The sequence below is a fragment of the Egretta garzetta genome, unplaced genomic scaffold, assembly GCF_000687185.1.
Source record: "Egretta garzetta isolate BGI_Z169 unplaced genomic scaffold, ASM68718v1 scaffold22, whole genome shotgun sequence".
NCBI lineage: Eukaryota > Metazoa > Chordata > Aves > Pelecaniformes > Ardeidae > Egretta > Egretta garzetta.
In genome coordinates, this window is record NW_009259102.1 from 447,796 (window position 1) to 462,331 (window position 14,536).

At 42.4% G+C, this 14,536-nt stretch overlaps 1 protein-coding gene across 1 annotated transcript in view; it reads left to right on the forward strand.

The window, feature by feature from the left end:
- The first annotated feature begins 553 nt into the window (after positions 1-553).
- The window catches only part of LOC118451920 (proteasome adapter and scaffold protein ECM29-like), a 16,616-nt gene continuing 2,633 nt past the window's right edge, over positions 554-14,536 (forward strand). The window contains exons 1-5 of the mRNA XM_035890772.1: positions 554-607; positions 4,777-4,907; positions 9,626-9,751; positions 11,490-11,606; positions 13,206-13,324. Of these exons, the coding sequence (XP_035746665.1) occupies positions 9,650-9,751; positions 11,490-11,606; positions 13,206-13,324 (338 nt within the window). The 5' untranslated portion in view covers positions 554-607; positions 4,777-4,907; positions 9,626-9,649. The remainder of the gene's footprint in view (positions 608-4,776; positions 4,908-9,625; positions 9,752-11,489; positions 11,607-13,205; positions 13,325-14,536) is intronic.

Sequence of the window (14,536 nt, forward strand, 5' to 3'; positions counted from 1 at the left end):
CAAAAATGATAATGTGGTGTGAAAATACTATACAGCAGCATGGAAAGAAGTTCTGATTGTGCCAAAACACATGAATATCTGTTACAAATTTTGCATGGACTTAATTATATTTTAAAAATAAAACCAACCAGTATTAATTTTTCTACTCATACAGTTCATTCTTGGTTGTGGTTTTCTGGTTTGGTTTGGTTTTTTTTATAATCCATAGTAAAATATTGACTGTCATAGCAGTGGCACATGCATAATGTTTCTGAGACTACTTATTAAACCAGACGTGGTTTCTCAGGTGCTTTCTAATGTGGTTGGCAAGTCTGGCAGGGACTATGGTTGGCACATAGCTCGTAAGCGGATTCTGGATGCTGTAGCAATCATCTTTCTTCCAAGAAATTGCTTCCAGCTTGCATGTTTGTAAAGGGAAACTTGCAAGAATATCCCCAGAATAATGAATTCAGTGATGCGCTGAAGGGTAGTAGTGATTTCATCTTATTTGAATTATTTCTTCCAACAGGCCCTGGCAGAGCAAGGGGCTTTCCACAGTGGAGTGAACCTAGAAGGCTCACATCGATCTCAGTGCGCCCTACGCTGGTCCATTGCTTCAGATGTGAAAGTCCGTTCTCGGAGCGGTTTTTGTAGAGCCCTGCGGGATTGAGCACAGGGTTTCCAGTTGTGTTTCCAGTGAAATCTCCTTTCTTTCCTCCTTTCTTCCTTTCACTTTGACTTTCTCACCAATGTAAATAAAATAATCTTTGGGGTTTGGGGTTTTTTTGTGTTGGGGAGGTTTTTTTATTTGTTTTTGTTTTGGTTTTTTTTTTTTTTTGTAAATTCTCTGGACTGCTTTAAAAGTTGGTCCTTTGCTGCTGACAGTATGTTCTTCCGCCAGCCCCGTGTTCACCGGAGTTGAACTGCACTAAATTGACTATGGAAGTAATTTTATAAACATATATAATTAGCTAATACAGAGGTGGGGACTAATACCTAGGAAATATTACATTCCTAAATTTGAGATGGGGGTTTAATGTGAGATTGAGGAAGGAGAAGCCTTTGTAAAATCTTGGATCTCTTAAGTATTGACTTTTTAGATGGGGATAAAGCTATACTTTACTAAATGTCATCCCTTCATTACTTCTTTCTTCCAGTGCTTCCAGAAAACTTTAAAAATTATCTTTAAGCATATTAGTCTACTTTCAAAAAGGAAAAATTATAGGAAGTGTGTCATTGCATAGACTGCATTTTGAGTCCAGTGTTGGCTAGCAAAGGTAAAGACTGAGATGTGTAAAGCTTTCTAATTAAAATTCAGTGCTCTTAACTCTCAAGTTGTGGTAAGATTGCTGTAGTAGTTCATTTCAATCGCTGAGGCTTATTCAAAGCAGTTTGTGTCATCTTTTTTCTTTTTATGGTATGTAGCGAAGCCAAGTTAGACCTCTCACTTTACTTATTTTTATTATCATATAACCTGGTGGTACCCCCCTGAAATCACAACTGTGCAGTTTTACAGTCAGCAACAGGGGCTGTAGAACTAGATGGAGAAGGTTTTGGCTTCATTCTTAAACACTTGTGAAGTGCACGGTGTGGGACTGTGAAATGGATTGGGAGTAAAGCCTCTCTCTTGCTGGATGCTTGATGCACAGTGGTCTCCCCGCTGGTGCAGGCTGGGTGGGGAGGCTAGGTGAAGGTTGCAAGAAGACTATAAGGCAGAGAGGGAAAGGAGTTTGTCCCATGCCAGCCAGGAGTTCTGTGACTCACGTAGAGGTAGGACGCAGTAGCTGAGCCCCAGTTATTGTGTCCCCTGACTCCTGCCTCTCTTGGACCATTGCGTGGGGTGCTTTAAATCTCCAGGGTTTATGCTTTCCCATAATGAATGCTGTCAGCTTGAGAGATGGTCTTAATTGTTAGTAGAATAAAAACTAGGGAGAAAATGGTTTATGTGCAGTACTTGGGAGGGTTTATAGCTCTTTGTTTTCCTGTCCTGCTGCTATGGATACAGCCTGCATCAGCAGCACAGGAGAGTGCTCTGACAAACTCTGGGCCAGTTTCTTAGCTGTAGCTGGGCAGCTAGTATCCTTGAATTTGCTGAAGAGACCTGTCGTGCTTATGGTTAAGGGAAGGATACCTGATAGCAATACCAGGGCTTAACTGACAAGGCAGCAGAGACATGGGAAAAGTAATAAATGTGTCTCACAGCCAGTGTGATAGCTTTTTTTTTTTTTTTTTCCCCCTCCTGATCTCTGTTATTACTACAACTCTGTGACTGCTTGTAACAGTAGAATAGTGGACGAAGCTGGAAATGGAGTAGATGCTTGCAGTTCAGTGCATTGCGGTGCTTCTTGTGGGCACGTGCAGAGGGGTTTGTGGGCCTTTCAGAAGGTGTGTATAGTCCAGTGGCGACAACAAATGGCTTTAGAAATAACTTCACTCCTGTTACCTTACACTTGAGCCTGACCTGTTGCCATGTGAAGGAAGGGGAGGGTTGAGGAGGTTGCCCAGTCAGCTTGCTTGAGGTTGGTGGGTCTGCCGTGATCTCAGGGAGTGTCAGGCCAAGGGGAAAGATTTGATGATTTCATCATCAACCCCCTGAGTGCTGGCAGGGTTGTGAGATACTGTGGTGGTCCTGGGTGAGGGCGGGGAGCATGTCACAAAAAAGAAGGTGAAAAGGGAAAGAAATTGCTAGGATTAAAAATAATAACAATTGGAATGCGAGATAAATATCGTGAAGTCATTGGCTAGCTGGCTGCCTGATTGTTCCATGAGTTCTGCGTGAAACATGAGATCTACTCGCAAGTCAGTTTGCATTGTAGGTGCTGCAGAGTTTCAGCTTGTAATTTCCCTGACAGTAAAATTTCATAGTCCTCTGTCTTTTCAAGTGCCTGTCATATTTACTCAGCAGAAAATAAAATGTTGGAAGTGATATGTTTGTGCTTAATCTGCAGCTGGCAGAGGAGGGATGATGCTCTGAGGACTCTTAGTGCAGGGATAGCACAGATTTAAAAAATAGGACAGTAAAGGCTTCTGTAGCTACATCATGATAGATGGCTAGAGCCTTTATGTTCACTTAAGTTCCAGTAGTATCTGCCCTGTACCAGTGCTCTTTTCTTTTTTGCCTCTGTAGTCCTCTAGAGCCAGCTTCGTGGTCATCCTCTGCTGAAGGAGGGTTCTCCTTGGTCTCTCTCTAAGCTCAGTTTGCAACAACGGGTCACCTTTGCAGGAACAGTTTCCTCCTTATAGGATGTCTTAAGACCTGTGGTCCCTTCAAAAGCCCTGGGTCTCCTTGCTGCCTGTGGATCTGGCCTGCAGAGTGGAGAAGAGATGCTCCTGATCCCATGCAGAAGGACTCTTCTCAGTCTGGCCGTAGGGGATGTTGCTGTGCCAGGGAGGTTTAGCTGTTGGGGCAGCTGCACACTGCTGCTTAAAATAGGGACCCTTCCATTCTTTGTGTAAAGACAGCTGGTCCTCAGCCCTTGTGCTTGAGCTGCTGACAGAGATTTTGGTCTCATCTATTTCCTTGAAAGGACCTTCGGCTAGGTCATTGAGAAAACATATGTTTATAACCCCCCCCCACCTTGATCTTGTAGGAGTTGCATCTTCTACCTCTTTGCAGATGTTAACGTTAATTTTTTTTTGTGCATGTTCCTTCCTGGATTTGGGGAGGAGACCTGCTGGCTAGAGGAAGGGGTGAGTTTGTTACAACAGTCCAGCAGCTTTGTAGAGTGACAGGAGCTTTGTGTTTTAAGTTACAGCAATATGTCCTGCAACTCACACTTGAGATCTGATTCCTATTGATGATAATGCTGTCTTTTGGAAGAAAGGACAACAAATTGTAACAAATCAGTAACTGTTTCAGTGTGTTTGTTCAGCATTGTAAAGATTTAAGTCACTTAGGTCTTCCAGAAACAGAAAGTCCTGTGCAGAACAGGTTAGCCTGTGTCAAGATGTCCTATGGATACTCCCATGAGTATCAAATTCACCCTGGAACAGTAGTCTTAAGTTTTCAAAGAACTTGTTTTTCACTTTGTACCCTGTTTCTTGCGCTTTCAGGTTCGCAGCCTGTTTATTTGTATGCAACTGCCATGGTGTGGCTTCCCCGAGCTTATAAACTTGTGCTTTGCCTAGGCTCTTTCCTTTCTGTGATACTAACTGTAATTGGTCTTTGATTCTGTTGTATGTGCTGGGTGTTTTTGTTCTGTTGACACAACGTCTATAACAACAGGGTCCCTGTGCGTGGCTGGAGCCCTAGGTTTAACAAGAGTAGAAACAGGAATTAGCTGGATCTTTTTGCTCTCTGGTTAACTCGTGGAGGTATGGGACATCATGGTCTGAATGCAGATCACAGGAAGCATATTTTCAAAAGTTAGCAGCACCACAGCCACATGCCTTTTCTGTCAAAGCAGAAAGGGCAGGAAATCCTTGGAGATCCGAACCTTCCTTTTCACCTTTGGAGGTGTTCTAGCCTCTATTTGAAACACAGCGCAAAGCAAAGGAAATCTTACTTGCTCCTGTCTTTGATAGGAGTGGTCTCCATGTGATGTGGAGGCTAGTTCTGGAAGCTCTGAGGCTGATTTCTGCCATCAACAGTTTGCTCAGTTACTGTTAAAAATAGGAGATGGATCTGTGTTGAGTGCTGTTGAGAGGGAAGTACTTTTAAGAATTGTGTGCAGCATTTCTTACAAGCCCATTAGCGGGATGTTCAGAAAAAGCTGTTTTCTTGCTATAGCAATTTGGAGTTTCAACCAGTTTCACTGTTTTCCTCTTTTTTTTTTTTTTTTTTTTTTTTAACTGCAGATCAACTTGAGCGTGTGTTCCTGCGTCTCGGCCATGCAGAAACAGACGAGCAGTTACAGAACATTATTTCCAAATTCCTACCCCCAGTTCTCCTCAAGCTGTCTAGCACACAGGAAGGAGTTCGTAAAAAGGTAAGTGTGCAATTAACCATAATGATATGTTTTCCTCATCAGGGAGAATGAAATGCCCCTGATATACCATGATTTATGACACTTAGATGTTCTCTGTGAAGAAATTTACTCTTTGAGGAAAAGTTGTTGTGAGCCTGATAGTGAATGCATTTATTACAACTGTTAGGGCTTAAAGAAAACAGTCACTTCTTGTATCAGCAAGGTCTTTTGCAGATGTATGGAGACTGCATTTCTTTCCACTTGAGGCCAGCTAGCTATGAGTTAGCCTGAGATCAGGACTTACTGCCATAGAGGATAGTTGCTGTGGCTTCCAGGTGAGGGCTGTTGTGGATCCACCTGACTAATGGCACATGTGGAGCAAGCTTGCTTCTGTGTGCAGAAGACCATGAGGACGTACCCATTGATGTCATTCACTTGTCTGATAACAGGAATAGGAGCAAGGACCAACCAATTTGGAAGATGGGATTTGATACCTACCTGAAGAAATTCAGTTCCCTGGTACTGAAGGCAGCTTTATCACAGAATTCATTCGGGAAGACACTAAATTTGACTTCCAAAACTGTTTAGTCCTTGCCTGGTTACAAGCATAGGAGCAAGGAGCAAACAGTTTTGGAGATGGAATTTAGTATGAATCTGGGGAATTCAGTTGCCTATATTAGGTTGTAGGATAAAAGCTCAGCTGCACACCTGCAAAGGAGCACAGACATAATAGGAAGTGCAGAAACCTGCCCCAGCTCCTCACAGGCCCATTGTAGGAGCCATCAAAGGCCCATCTCTGCAAGCCCAGGGGAACACAGAGGCACCATGGCAGGCAGGCAGTTAAGCACTCAGAGGAAGGGGCACCCTGCCCACGTCTCTCCCAAGCCTGTCTGAGGAGAACCTTGGCCCCACTGTCTGGGCACGAAACGCGTCAAGATAAGTCAATGCCAGAACACCTTCTGGACTGAGAGGGTGCTACCTAGGGGTAGTGGACACAGTGGGTTGCAGGGGAAGAGCATTTGGGGATTGCACAGGTCTTCTAAATGGGATGTTTAGTTGTGGTGGTTTGACCCTAGCTGGACACCAGGGGCCCACCAAAGCTGCTCTGTCACTCCCCTCTTTACCCGGACAGAGGAGAGAAAAGTAGATCAAAGGGCTCATGGGTCGAGATAAGGACAGGGAGAGATCATTTGCCACTCACTGTCATGGGCAAAACAGACTCAACTCGGTGAAATTAATTTAATTTATTACTGATCAAAATCAGAGAAGGAGAGGATAAAAACTGCTGAATCTTAAAACACCTTCCCCCCACCCCTCCCTTCTTCCTGCGCTCAACTTCACTCCCAGTTTCACTACCTACTCCCCCTGCAGTGGCGCAGGGGGATGGGAATGGGGTTGGGGTGAGTTCGTCACACGTTGTCTCTGCCGCTTCTTCCACCTCAGGAGAGGATTCTTCTCCTGCTCATGCGTGGTGTCCCTCTCACGGGAGACAGTCTTCCACGAACTTCTCCAACGTGAGTCCTTCCCACAGGTTACAGTTCTTCACAAACTGCTCCATTATGGGTCCATAATTTCCACAGGAGCAGACTGCTCCAGCGTGGGTCCCCCGTGGGGTCACAAGTTCTGCTGGCAAACCTGCTTCGGCGTGGGCTCCTCTCCCCACGGGACCACAAAGTCTTGCCAGGAACCTGATCCGGCGCAGGCTTCCCATGGGGTCACAGCCTCCTTCCTTTGGGCATCCACCCGCTCTGGCATGGGGTCCTCCCCGGCCTGCCGGTGGGGATCTGCTCCACCATGGACCTCCATGGACTGCAGGGGGACAGCCTGCCCCACCATAGTCTTCACCACGGGCTGCAGGGGAATCTCTGCTCCGGCACCTGGAGCACCTCCTGCCCCTCCTTCTTCACTGACCTTGGTGTCTGCAGGGCTGTTCCTCTCACATACTCTCACTTTGCTTTTCAGCTACTGTGTTGCAGCAGGTTGGGTTTTTTTTTTCCCTTCTTAAATATGTTATCACAGAGGCGCTTCCACCGTTGCTGACTGGCTTGGCCTTGGCCAGTGGCAGACACATGGAAAACTTCCAGCAGCTTCTCACAGAAGCCACCCCTGTAGCCCCCCACTACCAAGACTTTGCCACACAAACCCCAATACATTAGTGGAGGAACCAAAGGCAGGGAAAGGGATGGACCTAGGTGATTTGGGGAGGAGCAAGTGTGGGTGTCTAGAGCTGAAGCCCACTGGTGAATGTTTGCCTCTCCTGGTTGGACCTGGGGGTGTGGAGCTGCGGCAGCTTCCCCTCTGCTGGGCTACCGGGCCTGGCCCTAGTTCCCTGACACCATCTATGGGTCATTCCCCTTATTCCTGTGGCCAGGCAAGGATCAAACAATGTTGAAGATGGAATTGATTATGAACATGAAGGAATTCAGTGATGTAGCTGCCTTCTGTATCAGGGACCTGAACTGTTTACTAGCAGGTTTTTTTTTTTCCCCAGGCCTGTTCTTGCACAAGTCTTGTGCAACAGCAGTTGTGGTATTGTATGAGGGATCACTAAACCTGGTGTTGATGGCAGAAGGGATCTGCCCTGGTCTGGATTTAGGCAGAGGAACACCTTCTTGTGTTTCCTATTCTGCCAGGAGGATGTGACCAGAAAAGGCGAAATGGGCAGCAGCAGCTGAATATAAGAGATTTGAGCAGCTGGATCAGCAAGCAAAGGATGAATTCTTGTCCCTGCAGCTGTTCATCAGAAGGAACTGCCTGGTGATGGATGTGGACCAGAACCTTTCTGAGCAGAGTGCAGGCAGACTGTTGAGGAGTGGTAGTGGAAAAGCAGCTTTTTATGATTCCCTTTTCATCTTGTAGAAATAGGGAAATGATCATGCCTTCACTGGATTTATGAGTAGATTTCATAATCTGCAAGTAACTAGAACACAGATTTTTCTGAAAGTTCTGCACAGAACATGGTCCTGGCAGTGATCACATGAAAGTGGATCCATAGCTGTGAAGCCATTCCACTGTGCTGAAGGACTAGATACTCCAACTGAGATGGAAGGGTCTTCTGAATACATGCTTATCATGTGCACTTGAAGCTGTGAGGAAAAGCATCCAACTACCTCGTGAAATTTCTTAGGGTATTTTTAAATGATACTTTTTCCATAAACTGAAATTGTTGTCTGCCTTTTTGGAGTGTTGTGAGGTTCAGTAGAGGGTAGGATTGCTTTTTTTGAAATTAAATTTTAAGAGGCCTTTCAAAATCTCACAGTACTCTTACAATATATTGTAGTTCTTGTGTTAGAATGAATAATGAAATAAAACTAGTTTTTTCTTCTTCCATGTGTTTAAACTATAGATTTTTATCTATACAAGATGATGATAATATTATAAGCAATTACAGCACTTCCATATACTTCTTGGTATTTGTCAAATTCATTGCACAGCAGATTACCCTGAATTCTGCTCTTGCCATATCATTGAAGGGAAGTTGACTCTCAGTATTCTGTTTTTATCATAAATTCAAAATGTAACAAGGAGGCTCTGTATGTGTTGGGGTTTTTTTTGTTTGGTATTTTTTACATAGCAAAATAATTTATCAGTGAGACGGGAGGGGAAGACAGTTTTTTTTATTCAAATGAACATCAGTGAAGATTTACTGTGGAGTGTATAAGCAATGTGCACACTGCCTTTTTCTGTTACTTACATCAGAACTCAGCTTTTTAATCTTGTACTTGCTCTTACTTTGCCATTAAAGTGGTGGGAAAATGTCTTAAGAAGTCTGATGCATTCTCAAATGCTAATGACTTTTAAAGACAAATACCTAGCTTTCTAGTGCTAATTTTGCCTGGTGGACAACAAAGAATGTGCCTGTTGTTCAACTCCAGCCTCAAAATCATGTGAAGGCAGTGCAAGTAAAACAAATGCATACTGTTTTTCACATGAGCACTCAGGCAATTGGAAAGCTAATCTAATGAAGGCTCATAAAGTAGATGAAATAGAATGGAAAGAGAAGGACAAACTCTTTATTCACTCAGTGATTGACTATAGGCAGTGACAAAACAGCCATCCCAAGTCATGTCTCTCTCCTGCAATTATTGTAGTGGTTAAAAAAACCCAAACCAACCCAACAAAAAAAGTGTGCCAACATAGTTAGTTGTGGTTTGAAAACTTACACCCTTTTAATTGAATTGGCTGCCTAGCTTTTGATAGTATAGGTATACGAGCAAAAAAGAACATCTGTGTGTTGCCAGTGTGCTGCTGAAGTGTAGATCAATACAGTTGTTCTTTTCACCCAACTTCAGAAGCACAGTGTAGTTCATTCAGTAAACCAGGTGGATTCACTATGCTCTAATTTTACTCTGACTCACTGGACTAACTTTCTCCTCAAGCTTGTACTGCTAAAATGGAAAAGGGAAATTCAAATTCCATTTTTCTTCCTGCTGCCTTAGCATACTGCATTGTTGGTCTTACCCCTGCCCTTAATTTTGTGACTGTCAGGTCAATATTACTGCCTCATTCAGTAATTTCAACTCATTGTCCTCATGCATTTTCAGATCGAGGATGTAGACTAGATAAGCTTGCAATGCCTATATCGTCATAATCCATTTACTCTGAAAAGGTAATCCTTCTTCAGACCACAGTTTGACAGATGAGTTAAATTCAGCTCCAGGGTATCTTCTACTGAACCGGTTACCCTATCAGTGTCACACAAAGAACTAATCCAGGGTAAATTTACTCTGCTGTTTCAGACATATGTGCTCCAAGAAGTATTGATGCACTGGCAGCATTTGGGCCAGACTGGATGCTGTGTCACTTTATGCAGCCTGTCTGAAGCCAGCAAAACCGCAAGAATCAGTCATACTTGGAAGTGCAAGGTCAGATGAGTACTGCTGGATGAGATCCTTAGTGCACTGATTTGATATTAAAAAGAAGCAGGACATTAGCTAAACCCTCACACATACCCAAATCCAGCCTCGTCTTTTTACACCAGCTACCACGAGTAACTTGAACAGGTTCCTCAAACTCTGTTGCAGTCATACGTGTCTCTTTTCTTTCACGAAAAAGTGTGTGCATGGTTTCTTTTCTCTCTAAAATAATAGGAATTTGTGACTGCTGTTACAGTAATTTTACAACATCAAAGTTTGATAGCTGTCAGCATTATTTAAGTTGGTCGGTTTATCTCTGGTCTCAGTCATATGCTTGTGGTCAGCTATGCCATTTCTCTGGATTATATCTGGACATTATTTTGCTTGATACCTAGTCATGGAGTGAATGTAAAGATGATGTCGTAGCTCATGCACAACTCAGCAAGCATAAGTTTCTGCAGTTTCCATGATTAACTTCAGTGATAGCAACTTAGATGTTTTGTCACCATACTGTGACCAAGGTAATGAGCCATCAAAAGCATAGGACAGTGTGCCCACCTTGGCTTTTTGACTTGAATTGCTTGAAGTCAACATGCATCTAGGACTAGCCCTTTCTGGTTTTGCTGGAGCTGAACTGACTCCGTTTTAAATGTCACTTACACTTTCTCACCACTTTGCTTGAGAATCTGATCGGGTTTGTGAGCTAGATGCAGATGTTCAGTGTGATTTCTCAGGACCCATCGTTCCAGGTTGGAGATAATAGTTTTTCAGGTTCCTCCATTTGATTATGGTATCTCATGTAGTGGATAAACAAATGATGCTTTGCTGATTATATGTTAAGAAATTACTTCCTAGGATTGTAGAATCATGGGATAATTAAGCTTGGAGGGGATCTCAGAAGGTCTCCAGGCCAACCTCCTGCTTAAAACAGGGTCCATTATGAGTTCAGACCAGGATGCTGAAGGTTTTATTGAGATGGGTCTTGAAAAACCTCCTAGGATAGAGACTGCATGAACTCTGGGCCCCTGCTCAACTACTTGAGAGTCCTCATCATGAGAAAGTGCCACTGTGCCTCTCTTGTTTCAGTGCACTCTGGCCCCTGCTCAGCTCACTGTCCGCCAGAGCCCAGGGCCATCCCCTTAGAGCTGCCCCTGGCCCCACTGGCATGGCTGACAGGGCTCTGCAGGCCCAGGGCAGGGCTGCACAGTGCTCCTGCCTGCCTGGCATTGCTGGGGCTCCTCTTGGCTGAAGGATTGCAGTTGTGTCTTGTTCCACTCCAAACATGGTTTTCATACGCTTATTTGATAACTTTATTACAGGTGGGGGTTTTTTCATTGTTTTTTTGTTCCGTGTTGTGAATTGGAGTTACTCTACATCCACAATAGAGCAGCAATGCAGATTCCGAGCCAGGCTCAGTTTTGAAGGATAGTGACCAACTGTGTAAAAAGAACTGGTCATCCTCAGTAATCATTCCTTCCTGACATTTCTGTTGATGGAGGTTATAATTTGTGGCATGGTTTGGGACTTTCTGTGTGTTTTTCTTAACAGTGACTTGAGACATGTCAGAGTGGTTTCAAGATAACACAATAAATGATGGCTGCCATTTTCTTAGCAATTAAATAATCAGGAAGCTCAGGCCTGATCTGTTTATAATAGGGCTGCCTAGTGGACTGAGGGTGTTGTGTGGAGTCCAAAGTAGTAAAATGAATGGTGGTTCTTTCAAGTTGTTTTTTTTTCTTCCTGTCAGGTCATGGAACTGCTGGTTCATCTGAATAAGCGCATCAAAAGTCGTCCAAAAATTCAGCTTCCTGTAGAGACATTGCTAGTTCAGTATCAAGATCCTTCGGCAGTGTCGTTTGTCACTGTAAGTGTCTGTTCTTCCAAGAATAGTTGCTGATTTACTTGTAACAAGCAGAATACTCTTTAAAGCTCCTGTATTTAGCTCTGTCAGTTTTCCTAGCAAGTATGTGATTGTCATGAGGTTGATGTTTTAAGAGATTTTTTTCGAACTATACTTTATAGTCTGGTGTGTGTGATACTTTTCATAAAGCAGCCTCACTATTGATTCTGTTCAAATTACTGGTATTTACTTGATACTTCCTGAATGCTTGAATTGTCATTTTTGTATTGTAGAGGGTCTGTTCATTGTTAGCAGCTCCATTTTCCAAGCAGCTGCCAGTCCTTAACCTGATACATGCAGGATCAGGGTCTTAAAACATTGTGCAGGATCAGAGTCTCACTTAAAACATCTTTATTTCTCTGAACACATGCGAACCTGTATTTTTTTATGGTTTTGGGGTCAGGACCTTAGCCAAGCAATAAAAGATAAAACCCCTCATTTTATAGATGTGGAAACTTTACTAGATGGTTTCATTCAATGTAGTTTTAGAAGTGAAAATAGTTTAAAAAATGTTTTTGTGAAACTATGAAGACAGTTTTCATTTCAACTGTGGTACCTTTGTTGCAAATCACCATCCTGAAAAAAATCATAAAATCAGAGGGAAACTTCCTGTCCTTCTCACCTGACTGTTCAGTCATGTGTAGCATAAATGGAAAACTTAGAGTCTTAGAAACTGATGGAGAAAATTTAAACAGCAATAACATAGAAGTAATCTCAGATAGTGGAGTTCACCTTTTAGAAATGGCCAAGGGCTTCTGGAGTGCATGTGTTCTGTAGAGCAGTAAAAGACACATCTTGTTTGAAGACAAACTTGACATTAACTGTGCTTTTGGCTGGACATGTCAAAAATCTGTTTTCATTCATGTATCTGAGTGATGCATGTTGTTTTGTGCCATGAGGCTTCATAAAATTTTAACAAGTGCCATCTAGAAGTGTATTACAAGTGTAATGCTTCCCAATTCAACACTTCTTTCAACCAGGTCACTGAACACATAAGTCTTATCTCTACAGTTCTTGGCTGGATTTTGATCGATGTGATAGCAGTGACATAGTACAGTATTCAGTATTGCTCTGCTGTGCTGTCCTGTCCTGTCACTGGAGTCTGTTTGGATTGTCTTTGCAGCTTTTAATTATGATGATTTAGAAACCCATTTTCAAGAGAAACCTTGCCTGTGCTGCTGACTTTGTATTTATTCAATATTGCTTTCTATTTTATTTCAGAAATAGATAAGAGATAAAATTACATTTGCTTTCCTTGATGCTGTTACTCAGGTAAAGCTGCTTTTGGTGAAATTGGCAGTGAAAAAGAGAAGCTATGTAGAGTTTTTTGCGAAGTTGTTTTCCTCCTTTTGAAGTGAAGGTTCAGCAAGACCTACTCAGAAAACTCTTTCTGAACCCATTAATAGTTGTCAGTCCGATGAGCGTTAGAATTAAGAAATTGGTCTTCCAAAACATGCATTGCTTCCAGCACCCAATTATGTAACATGATGTAAAAGAAGATTTTAAAGAACAGATATTTCTTTTGCACTGTTGCAATACTGTGTGCTTTTTCTACTCCTTTAGAATTTTACCATAATTTATGTTAAGATGGGATACCCCCGTCTGCCTGTAGAAAAACAATGTGAATTGGCTCCAACTCTTCTCACCGCAATGGAAGGGAAACCTCAACCACAGCAAGACAGGTATAACTACTTACTCTTGGAGTGAATTCTGTTGGTATCATTTTAATAGAGTAATTTGTATCAGTTGTTAAAAGATTTTTTTTTTCCTCCCTTGGTGCTATCTTCATTGCTTAGGAGGTTCTTGGCTTGTACAATTTGGATCAGTAGGTGGTACAAAGAATTCATATAGTCTAATGTTGTAATAGTATACAGCAGCAGACCCCCTCTATGGTCGGAGGCCTGTGTTATGATGGATATGCCTGTCTATATCCCCCATCCATCTTCATCAAATTCTGGTTTCCAGCTTAAGGCCAGACCTCTTCAGTAAATATCCTCTGTCCAGCAACAGGAACAGCAGTAAATGTCTCAGATTGGCCACTCTGAATTGTGAGATAACCAAAATTCCTACTAATTTGAAACACTAAATTATAATAAATAAAAGAAGACTGAAGTTGGGAACTGCTGTGTACTAAGAACTTCTAGAAAACTGTTAATTATGGACCTGCTTCTTATTTACATTGAGATGGGTTTCCACCATGCTGGCTCTGGAAAATGGCATTAAAATCATGCCTTCATTCACTCTACATCACTGTGACAGCATAAAGGTATTTTAAAAATTACCTTACTGAAAGGTCTTGCAGTAAAATCTTGCTTCTGTTCATGAGATCAGTGAGAAAATACTTGATTGTCTTCATGGGGACCATGGGTTTGCCCTGTCCGAAAAGCAAGTACATGGGTGAAGAGAGCTTTTGGAAGTCTGGCCATACTGGTATATAATAAATATATTTTTTTGTGCGCACTCTTTGGTGAAGCTGAACAGTGTTGGTCAACTTTGGCTCTAGGCAGACTCAGATTTAAAACTTGGAATTTCTTATGGATGAGACAGTCCTAGACTGTATTTTGTGGCATAATTACAAAACATTAAAAGGCTGGACAAAAACAGTGACTTTATCTTTCCAGATGTGTGTGTGTGCATGCACACAGACATATGTGTTCTATTCTAAGTGCAAATCCTAATTTATCTTCTGCCTTCCATTTTCAAGTACATCAGGTGGCAAACAGAGGCCGCTGGATTATGCATCAGTTTAAGTTTTGTTAAGATTATATTTGCTATTAAGGACCATGTTTGTTGTTGAAGATTTCTCTCTTGAATGTTAAGAATAAACAGGTGTCGTTTTTTTAAATGGTTGCAGTAAATATAATTGTTTTTCAGCCTAATGCATCTTCTAATTA